Here is an 11,717-nt window from a genome sequence, read left to right on the forward strand (position 1 = left end):
ATGTCCTCTTCCTAAAGAAAGTGTTTGCTATAAACATGTCATAGGCTAGGGCAAAGTTCAGGATTTCCTCTCCTTCTTGATTCCTAGTCCCAAAGCCGAAGCCTCCATGCACACCCTCGAAACTGGTGCTAGATGTACCCACATGGCCATTGAGATCTCCTCCTATGAAGAGCTTCTCGCCAACTGGCACACTACTAACCATGTCCTCCAGGCCTTCCCAGAACTCCCTCTTTGAGTTTTCATTAAGGCCTACTTGAGGAGCATACGCGCTGATAACATTGAGAACCAAGTCCCCAATGACCAGCTTGACTAGGATGATTCTATCTCCTACCCTCTTAACATCTACTACCCCATCTTTAAGGCTCTTGTCGATCAAGACGCCTACTCACAAGAAAAATTTTGCCACAATTTTAATTATAAACCAAACACACAGTCAAACTTATCTAACTTTAAGTGTGGTGGTAAACTGTAGGCAAATAAGACAGCCTTAGCCGTGGTAACCCTGTTCGCTTGGCTGAATTTATACCATTGTCGGAATGTACTATTTGGAACAGCAAACAGCGCAAAGACCACAGCCCAAAGATCGTGAAATGCAATTATTTAATTGAACATTTGAACCTAGGATTCGGACTCTGGGAATGTACTATATTGTACTGTGATACCATCGAAATACTAGCTTAACAATCTCGCAGTTTCTTTTTTTTTGGTCATATATGAACTGAATTATTAGTTCCACACAATTTCCCAGCTTCTGGTTCGGCATGTAGATAAACTGAATTATTAAGCTTCACACGATTCCCCAGCTTCTGGTCCGGCATGTAGATGAACTGAATTACAGTACATGTTATTATGGCCACTCTACGCAGATGGAACCCGAACGGGAAACCAGATCTGTCAGTACTCAGTTGCCGCCAGCGCAGAGGAGGGCGTCAACCTTGTCCTTGAGGTGCGCCTCGTCGTCCCCGAGGCGGGCGGCGGCGGCGCCATCCTCCCAGCGGATCAGCGTTGGCACGCCCTTGAGCCCGAACCTGGGGTCCACCCTCCACGGGTGCGCCGGGTCGCGCCAAGTGGGCTTGTCCCCGACGTAGGCGCGCAGGAGCACCGCGTCCTTGCCCTCCAGTGCCTCCAGCCGCTCGTAGATCACCGGCTCCGCCACGTTGCAGTCTGCCGCGCCGCACAACGACGACGGTGGGTAAGTACGGGACCAGAGCGTCACCACGACTAGAGCTGAATTCCCAGAATCTGGGCTTACCGGGGCACCAGGAGAGGGAGGAGCCAGGCTTGCGGTCGGCCAGGAAGAGCAGCAGCTTCACCTTGCCGTCGGAGGCGGCGTCCGGGGAAGCGAAGAGGCGATCGAAGTGGGCGTCGAAGTCGGAAAGCCCCGCGTCCACCTTCTCCACCGTCATCTCGCCCTCCTCTCCCCTTCCGCTGGCCGAGTAAAGAGAGCGAATTGGAGCAGCAAGAAAGATTGGGAGACAGATTGGTGGAAGTGGAATGACCGAATGACCTAGGAAGCACACGAGACGGCGTGCCGTGTGATTCCTTTCTGGGATTTCTCGCAGCCTGCCGGTGGTCCCCGCATCTCAACCCGCGTGTTGCGTACGCGAGCCGGAATCGGGGGAGGTTTGGGTATGGACTGAAGAGGCCCAAGAGCTACCGTCGAGCCCAACAACCAAATGCAGCCGAGTCCAACAGAGTCATCCTCATACATCGTTCACTACTTCACTCTCGTCGTTCTCCCCGATCGGTTCCGGCCTCGCGTTCGTCGTCTCCTTCCCCCTCGCCGGCCGCGTGATCTGCCTGCCGCGCGGACGCCGCGGGCGCGACGATGCACGACCCGTCGGAGATCCGCAACCTCCCCATCGACATCGCCTTTGGCCGCCTCCAGGAGTGGCTCGTGGACCGCAAGCGAGTGCCGCACGACTGGCGGAAGCGCCTCGCCGGTATTCGCGCCCGCATCGCGCCCGCTTTCTCCGCCCTGCCGCGGAACCTGCACCCCTCACTCCTCGCCCTCGATCCAGAAGGTAGTAGAGTTGTTCCTCCCTCTCAGCGGGTCATCAGTGTAAGAATTTCTCCATGCTCTTGTAAACCCTACCCTCCCGCCGAACCCCGCCACTTTCTTCCTTATCTTGCTTTCTTAGGTCGCTCGATTCTATTTTCCTACTCTATTTGCTGTGTGGAATGTAATCCTTTCCTTCTGGTTCCTTGCCTTGGTTTAGAAATTGGCTACCTTGAAGCAAAGAAGATATACAGCATTCTCCTAGAATCCAACACCGAGAGTCGCAACATATTTGGCCGCCTGACGGGATCCGCGGTAGTGTTTGCTTTTTCATCTATGGGACAAATGCATCGTCGTTTGCTTGAATTGACATTCAAACTTAATACAATTGTATTTTCTAGGGTGAATGGGAGTCAATTATTAAAGCTTACGAGAAGGACCATGTCTTCCTTGGAGAGGCAGCGCAGATCATGGTTCAAAATGTTAACTATGACATGTATGAAATCTGCCTAGATTTTTAGTTTGACTGTCAACTAAATTTGTGATTAGCTGAGCTTGGCCATTGTTAATTGATTTGATTTTGGGCACCTTCAAGTCCATATCAGAGGAAGCAGATGCAGAAGACTCAGCAGCAGCTTGCAGAGCTTGATCGAAGGGAGGCTGACATCAAGCGTCTTGCGGCATTGTCAGCGACTAGATATGTAGAAGCCTGCCAGGAACTCGGTTTACAGGTCAGCTTCTCTACCTTTCACCCTACCTTTAAGGGTATTTGGCTTCTCTATTATACATTACTCACCACATCATACTGACCTGGAGTGCCACTTGTTTTAAACTTTATCATCTGCAGGGAATAAATGTGAGGGAAGAACTAATAGAGTCCGCAAAAACACTCCCATCTACTTTTAGCAAAATCTTGGAGGTCCTGAACAGTGATCCTGTCTCAAATGCTATGGAGTACTACACAACTTTTGTTAAGGACTGCCATACTGAGGACAAGGTGCAATCAGGACTATGTAGAACACATCACTTACTGAATACACAATTTTCGGCTGCTAGAAACATTTTTGTGAATTTTAACCACTTTGTTCTTCTGAACTTCAGAGAAATAGTGATTCTGTGCTACCCAAACTGAAAGACTTGCAGGCCAATCCTCCTTCTTTGCATGTCTCAGTATATAATGAGATCAAGAGTTCTCTTGGAGAGGCATCAAAATCTCCTGGGTTTACTGTGATCGCGGGAGAAATTGACTCAAATGTTGCTGCTGCTGATGATATTGATTGGGACATTTCTGTGGATACTAATGAAATTGATTGGGACATTGGTGCTGTGGAACAACCTGGTGAAGAATCTGGCGATGGCTTTGGATCGTATGAAATTATTGATGCTAATATAGAGCTGGCCGGTTCTGAAAATTATAATGTTGGTGTCTCAGACAAATCAATGAACAAAGAAGATCTTGCATCATCTGAGTCTGGTATTTGCTGGGACATCACTGCTGATAGTTCTGAAGAAATTGCTAGTATACAGAATGCTTCATCTGTATTAGAGCAATCTCAGTCTCAAATGATAGCTGAAGATAGAAGTTTGTTGCTGGAAAAAGAATATAGGAATAATATTCTGGATGATTTACTCGAGGTATGTTGACCATTCCCACTCCCTCCCCATCTTTTCTAGTTCAGATGCTATTGCATAATCTTTCTTATTACCTTTCCCTTTCATCTTGTTTGTACTGAAGAATAATGTTATTTTTAGAAATTCAGTTGGTGACTAGTGTTTGCGTTGTATGGTGAGACAAGGCTGCTTTCTGGATGCACCCTCTCATTGCCATTGTACTGTATAGTTCATTAATTTATGGTAACTGAAACAGGTAAAATCATTTTTGACTCAACGCTTAGGGGAGATGAGGAATGCAGACACATCATCTCTACAGCATCAAGTGCAAGCTGTCTCACCTTTTGTTCTCCAGCAGCATGCTCCTGACAGTTTGGAGAACATGCTTGTAGAGATCTCGTCAGCAATCTCATTGCTAACTAATCAGAAGACTCTTGACCTTATAATGATCCTTAACTCTAAAAGGTAAGGGGTTATGAAGCTTCCTGGTCTCCTTAATGTCTTTCACTACTAGTTCTATAAAGTGCAAAAGTTCTTTCTCAGCCTGTTCTTGAAGGCTTGCATACTACACCAGTTTTTTCACCATAAATGCATAATGTTTCTATATATTCTTTAACTGGTCACTGTTTCTTCTTTTCCCAAGGTTTCTGGATAGATTAGTTTCAAGCTTAGAAGAGAAGAAGCATCACGAAGTAAAACTACGGGAAGGTTTAGGTGATTTATCTGTTAAGCGTATGGAGCTGCAAAACGCACTGTCATCATCATGGCCAAAGCAAGTAAGTGGGAAAAAAAATCCTTAGTAAAATTGGCTATAGAAAAACACAGTTTCATCACTTGCTGAGACACTCTGTAAAAGCATACTTTGTCTGATGGATGATTCAAATATCCTGGCAATTTGCTATTGAGCTTGATGCTGTTCCGACACACAAGTCATCCATTTGCTGGTGGATGATGGAAAAGATTACCTTCGAATTTCCACATTGTTTGCCAGCTAATGTCTTATTTTATTTGGCGAAATAGCTCTGCAGTGTGCCCCTGCAAATTCTAACTAACTACAGTGCCCAGAAATGAATTTCAATTAGGGCCCGTTTGTTTTCTTGGAATTGAATTCTATTTTAATAATTATAATTTAGACAAAACTAATTAAGTTTATATATTTATTTATGTAATATATTTGTATATTATCCTAAATCATATGAGAGAGATAGTTATATACTACATTTATGTTATAGAGGCGCAAGTAGAAGAATGTGCTATAAGTTGTACATCGGAAAAATAGCATGTAAATCTATAGAATCAATTTCCATCTCTCACCCCATGAATTTGAGGTAGGCTTATATGATAACTTTGGAAAGTGGTGGAATGTCATATTCTAAAAAAATAGTCTATTCTATTAGTAAGATTCCAATTCCTCGAAATGATAGGAAACAAACGGGGCCTTATATTCTGTTGCACTTTTCATTTGCACATATACTTTTACAGTTTTTCTGAGATTGGTAAAAACACGTGTAGTAGCACATAATATCGGTGCGAAAATGCCTATACTTAGCTGTGTCCAGCAGCTTACCATCTTATCTCTTGTCTCATCTAATATTTCAAACTTCACTTTGTGAGCAGTGCAAAACAGTGTTTTGCATGACATATACACGATCTATTGGAGACAGCCTTATGATTTATAGTGTTGCAAAAATACCTATGCTTATGATTCATATTTGCTCATTGCAAATTGGAGTCCATTATGTGCTAATGAACCAAAACACCAATATGTCTCCTTGGTCCTTGCGCTTTATATAGCCAATAAATCTTTTTAAGTTTGCTGAATGTGGAGTATGTTAATTATTTTCCTTCTATATATACAGGAGGCAGCAATTACAAAAACAAGGGAACTAAAGAAGCTGTGTGAGTCGACACTGTCGTCTGTTTTTGATGGAAGACCAGTGTATATAATTGGAGAGATCAATACTTTACTGAGCTCAAGTGTTAGTCAATTAGCTGGATGACTGTATTTCCGTTCCTGGACCAAATAAGATTGCAAAAATATTATCTTATGGTATATACTTCTGAATATTTATGGTTTCCTGGTCCTGTTTCTTTGCTGCACGGAAGTGCGGATGTATGGGTTTGAATTAAAGTGTCAGCTTCATCGTAGGGACCGGTCATATTATAGCACTCTCAGGACAAAGATATTGAGGTATATCAAGTAGACCACTAATTTAGGATTGAAAATTAAGAAGTCGAATTATACTCTTATTTGTGCTTTTTTCTAATACAAATTAGGTAAAAGATATAAATGATAGAAGATCTAAAAGTGGTTTTACCGCTTATTTAGGCAGCAATCCCATCTTATGGAGTCCACGTAAGCAAGGCACTGTATTAAGGTCTAGTAATGAAGCAGTATATATCCGTAGCAAATGCTATATGTTGGTCACCTGATTCCAAGAATGAACTAAAACAGGCAACACAGTTAATGACAAACAGAAAATGATAAGGAATGAGGCTATGCAAAGTAAAGACGATTAAGAAGTGTAATTACTGTTGTATTATTTTCATTGCTTCATTATGCACAATTACGAATATATCTTTTGTAGACAAAAGAAGAGATATAGATGTGAAGGAGGTACAACTTCGTAGGTGGAGTAAATAAGGCCTCGACCAACAAAATGTGTCTTTTATGCATGACACTGTACACATTTATAGTGGTGACTCAGTAGATCTTCGTACGAAATTACAAATATACCATCAATTTCTATACATACAAACTACAAAATCTTCTGAGGTATCATCACCTTTTCCTTTATCGACACGTTGATCAAGCCTTCAGGTTTTCTTTCCCTTCTTTGTTAGCTTGTTGACACCCGCATGCATCATGGAGCCGAAGCATTTAGCTTCGCTATGCGTGTTTGTCGTTCAAGCGAAGGTCTTGAACAAAGGTGTGCTTTATTGTCCCTTCGGAGCACTCGAAACAGACAAAAAAAAAACAATTGGCAACCTCATGTTTTGAGGAGCTTCGGTTCGAGAAGGCCTCTAACAGTAGCCCCTCGTTATGTTAGTTCGTTTTACATAACAAGCTCAAACCATAGAATAAACGAAACAGACCTTATGTCGAAGGTCCAAAAACACTTTCCCCGAGCTCGTTATTGAAAACAAATTTTTAACCATACGTTTTACAAACCCTTGGCAAGTGGGCACCGTTTTTCAGTGAGTGTGGGTGAGTGGAATCTCGATTCACGCGTCATTTTTTTTATAAAAAGAGATGATACCCCTTGACTGAGTACAACATTTATTGCTATTGCCCACCTGTTGCCATCGCTTTCGCTGCCTTCGAAGCTTGTTTCGAACCAACGCCTTTTCCACATGATTTTATTCCTAGATTTGTTGCTTTAAGAGATGGCGAGAGAGCAGACGACCCTTGAACTCACCTTGGTTTCTACTTCTAATGTGGCTGTAAGGCAGGAAGATATCTCAGTTGTTGCAAGCAAAGCTTTGGTTGGTGCGGCTGGACTGATTATCAAAAGCAAAGATGGGGGCAGCCTAGTTGGACCGACAAAGGGGTCCGAAGATGAGAGCAAAGATCTGGATCTTGAGGAAGACAACAATGAAATCTAGCCAACGAAGCCAAGTCACGTGAGCTTCGGGAAGTCATTAATTATGAGTGAATATTCAAGTTCTGAAGAACACAAACTACATATCTGATATCGACTCAGTTAGATTAGGGGGAGAAGACACTACACCCTTATCGAAAGAGAATGAAGTAGTGATTTTGCGAAGCTTTCTTAAGGCTGGGCTTCGGTCCCACTACACAAGATGATAGTGGGAGTGTTAAAGAGGTTTGATATATATCTTCATCAACTAACCCCCAACGCAATAACGAGGCTTGGGGTTTTATTTGGGTTGTAGAAGTCATGGCGTAGAGTCAAATGCGGAATGATTTTGCCATATTCACGAGCTGCATTATGAAACGAAGGCGACTTAGAAAGAGCGACTTCGTAACAACTTTGGATGCTAGCATTTTTCCTTTTGAAAAGAGACTCAGTTCCCTACTCTGACGTATCATAGTAAATGGCCCAACTCTTGGACGATAGAGTGGTTTTACGTGAAGAATGATCTAGAGGATAAACAAGATATCAAGGGCATAATCCAGAGGCTTATCAAGCGCAGCTTCGGCATTAAGAGACTGATCTACTATATGAACTTTGAAGCCTAGGCTACCTTGATTACCTTCAACGCCGTTTGTACCCACATTAGTCCAAGGGATCTGATTCAGGAACACTTGGTGTTTAATATATGGCCACTAAGGGCTGAGTGGGTGATGCCAGAGCTCAAGAAAGACAGTTCTTTTCGGAGCAGGAGCTAGGTCTTGTTAGATTGAAATACACATATAAATTCGAGAGTGAATTCGGAGAGTCATGTGACAAATGGCTAGAGTCTATTGAGTATAAGTGTAACGAAATTCTTGTAAACTATAACAATAAGGAAGACAAAGCATTGACTGTCGCCTTCGAGCCCAGAAGAAGCGACTGTTGAACCGTGTGTTTGATACAGTCGTGTTTGTTTATCCCAACTACCCCCAGCTAACACAAGGTGGGGGAAGAAAGTAAAACATAAGCATGTGAAGGTTACCACCAAACGTCATAGGATTTCTGTTGTGAAAGATGAACCTGCTAGAATCAAAAGTAGCTTCAAAGAACGAGCATCTATTATCGAACCAGTGCTGGCTGCCGGAGCTTCAGAATCCTCAAAGGTATAAAGTGGAATCTTTGTACATTTTCTAGTGATATTTAAAGCTCATTGTTCATTATTTTCTTAAATGGTTCTCACATGTTTTGCAAGAAAATCGTGGAGGTGACGAAGTTGTCGAATTACCCATTCTTTATGAAGCTCCCTTTGCTGAAATACAACCTATGCCAAAAGCAACTTCAGCTGCAACAACTATGAAGACACCGAGAAAGGTGGGGCATATAACGCTTGTGATAAATGTTTTACTTTTTGAGGAAATGACCGAGGAAACCCTGGAGGACAAAGCCACTCCAAAGGCTTCAAGCAAAACAACAACCACCATAACAATGATGGTGGTCGAAGAGACTTGTTGGGGGCCTTTGTCCTCCGAAGGTCCTCAAAAACACAACTAACATGTTTCCCAAGTATAATACAGTCACAGGGACCTTCGGTCTCGGAATGAAGTTGTACACGATATGAAAAGCATGGTCGGGAAGAAGGTTGAACCAATTCCGAAGCTACGCGTAGGGAAGCTTCAGCTTATCAGCGGAAAATGGAACCGACTTAAAGAGGAAAATGCTATCTAGTCCTCGATAGATTGTCCTTAAGTCAACAGTAAACATAAAGGGCATGGATGTAATTTTACACAGGCTGCGTCCTGTGCCTATAAATAGATGAACAGTAACATCATACTGTTCACACTGACTTGTATTCATTCGCACGTCACGCTTGGATCTTTATCTTCTGTCAAGCCGAAGGTATAAATGTAATTCAATACTGTTCATGTTTATTCATGATAAAATAATAAAAATATTCTGATAATGTCATATAATTATTCATGTTATTTTCCATATTTCATATGCTTCTACGTACTTTATTATATACTGAGATGATGAAGGTACGTCCTTCATAACCTTCGTCTGAAGATCATTATACCCTAAGGGAGATAATGCTTCGAAGGACGAAGTCTTTAACTATTAACATTTTGTGTTGCCTTGTTCTTAACTCATAGCATTTGAGAACAAGTCCCAAACATTGGCGCCCACCTCCGGTGAACCCATTCGACCACCTTCGGCAAGCCATGACCTTCGTCATGCCACCGAAGAAAGCTTCTTCAGGGCTAGGGGCTGCACTGCAGCCACTAGATGTCAACCAGGAAACATTGCGTGAAGCCAGAACTCAAAAAAGGAAGGCTACAAGTCCAACTCCTCAAGAGGAGGAACTGGACCAAGAAATAATGGACCTCAAAGCCATCCATCAACAGGTCCAGAGGAAGAAGAAGATGCTTCGTCTCTCCGAGCTACAGAAGAAGATCAGCGAAGCAGTTGAGGAAATGCGTCATCTCACTCAAGATGACCAGGACCGACAACCCCAACGCAGAGAGCTTCGTCAGGACAATTCCTATGATGATGATGAGTGGTATCATGATTTCCACCATGGAAATTTTGCTTTAGATAATGCTTCTCCTCTGTCAGCAGAACTGCAGGCTACCCCATGGCCCCCATCATACAAGCCACCCTAGCTCCCCATGTATGATGGACACTCAGATCCGAAGCAGTTTCTGATGAGCTACGAAGCCACCATATCTTTGTATGGGGGCAATACTGCAGTCATGGCGAAATCCTTCGTCATGGCCGTAAAGAATGTTGCGCAAACCTGGTACTCCTCTCTTCGGCCAGGAACAATCACATCATGGCAGAAGCTGAAGGACATGCTGATCACCAGTTTCCAAAGGTTTCAGACGAAGCCAGTTACTGCACAAGCCTTGTTCCAGTGCACGCAAGACCACGAAGAACACCTCCAGGCGTATGTCTGAAGGTTCTTCCATATGAGAGCACAAGCGCCCATAGTGCCCAATGAAATCGTCATTGAGGCCATGATCAAGGGTCTTCGGCTAGGACCCATGGCTCAATACTTAGCCAGGAAGCCCCCTCAGACGCTGGAGAAGCTGCTTCAGAAAATGGATGAGTATATCTGGGCCGACAATGATTTCCGCCAAAGAAGGGAGGAAGCTTATAGGTTTTCTGAGATGACTAGGGGTTTCGGAGGAAGAATCCACCCTAGGCATGTCAGATCAAAAAGTACACAACACAGCTCACAGTCTTCAGGGCAGCAACAAAGCTCCTTCAGGCCACCAGCTCCAAGGGGCAGAGGCGGCAGTGGCTTCAGAGGAAGATATGGGGATCAGCCTAGGAAAATCTATTGCTTATTTTGTGGTGAAGACAAGGGCCACACTACAAGAACGTGCCAGGTTACCATTCAGAAGTAAAAAGAGATTGCCGAAGCAGAAGCCCGGCAGAACCAGCCGAAGCAGGTTTTACATACTGCTTCGTGCTACTCTCCCTACATACCAGAATATGTGGGCAATCAACCTGCAGCTTCTGTTGCTTCGGCAAGCCATTCACAAGCTTCCTGGCCTCAGCTTCCTCTGCCACCACCATTGCCACTTACTCATACAGGAAGCTAGCAACCAGAGGGGCGTCAACACCCCCAATAGCAACGCGACTTCAGGGAGGAGTCTGAAGCTCGTACAGTCAACAACACTGTACCAGAATCGAAGCACATATACTGAGGAATATCCTACTTCTGAAGTACTTTTATCTTTATGCCATTTTACTTTCTGTTTGAGAAACAAGTAATGAAAAACTCAGTTTCAATTTCTTATAATAATTCTGCCTACACAAGAATGAAATATATCTTCTTCATAGATTTACGAAGCTCGAACGACGACTCTTAAAGGAACAAAGTAGATTTCGAAGCTCAAAAGTCGTTCCTAAGGGAATGCAGAGCCAAAGTTGACGAAGCTACAAAAAGTCGTTCCTAAGGGAGCGCAGCGTAAGTTTTCAGCTCAAAAGTCGTTCCTAAGGGAACGCAGAGCCAAAATTGGCGGGAGCTACAAAAAGTCGTTCCTAAGGGAGCGCAATGTAAGTTTTCTGCTCAAAAGTCGTTCCGAAGGGAATGCAGAGCCAAATACCGCCAAAATATAAGGCGAAGAAGTTCAAAAGTTGTTCCTAAGGGGATGCATAACTTATACCGTCGAAATATAAGGCGAAGAAGTTCAAAAGTCGTTCCTAAGGGGATGCAGAACTTATACCACCAAAAATAGAAGGTGAAGAAGCTCAAAAGTCATTCCTAAGGGGATGCAGAGTTTAGACTCAAAAGACGTTCCTAAGGGGATGCAGAGTCTTCCGTGTACCACTGTGGGTGTTAAAACATCATCATATTGCATCATATCATCGCATCATTTAGCATAGCATCACATCATACATCATATCGCATCAACAGAAAGACTGAATACGAAGCAAATCTTTGGAAATACTTCGATTGAATGAAAATGTTCTAAGGCATGAAGCAAGCTTCGGGTGACAATGCTATCAGATCTGCCTTAGAA

General features: G+C 43.4%; 2 protein-coding genes across 2 annotated transcripts; one reads left to right on the top strand and one right to left on the bottom strand.

The window, feature by feature from the left end:
* Positions 1-583: 583 nt before the first annotated feature.
* Positions 584-1,962, bottom strand: LOC118473311 (thioredoxin-like protein Clot). Its single transcript, XM_035962536.1, has 2 exons — positions 1,253-1,962; positions 584-1,164 (listed from the first exon to the last, which is right to left on the bottom strand). The coding sequence occupies exons 1-2, from the start codon at positions 1,404-1,406 to the stop codon at positions 902-904; spliced, it is 417 nt and encodes a 138-aa protein (XP_035818429.1). The 5' UTR covers positions 1,407-1,962; the 3' UTR covers positions 584-901.
* LOC118473310 (CDK5RAP3-like protein) lies at positions 1,253-5,687 on the top strand. The gene is made up of 9 exons (XM_035962535.1): positions 1,253-2,024; positions 2,220-2,314; positions 2,401-2,495; positions 2,595-2,730; positions 2,847-2,996; positions 3,101-3,634; positions 3,867-4,075; positions 4,254-4,386; positions 5,470-5,687. The coding sequence occupies exons 1-9, from the start codon at positions 1,829-1,831 to the stop codon at positions 5,608-5,610; spliced, it is 1,689 nt and encodes a 562-aa protein (XP_035818428.1). The 5' UTR covers positions 1,253-1,828; the 3' UTR covers positions 5,611-5,687.
* The last annotated feature ends 6,030 nt before the right edge of the window (positions 5,688-11,717 follow it).

This window comes from Zea mays, chromosome 9 (genome assembly GCF_902167145.1).
Source record: "Zea mays cultivar B73 chromosome 9, Zm-B73-REFERENCE-NAM-5.0, whole genome shotgun sequence".
Lineage (NCBI taxonomy): Eukaryota > Viridiplantae > Streptophyta > Magnoliopsida > Poales > Poaceae > Zea > Zea mays.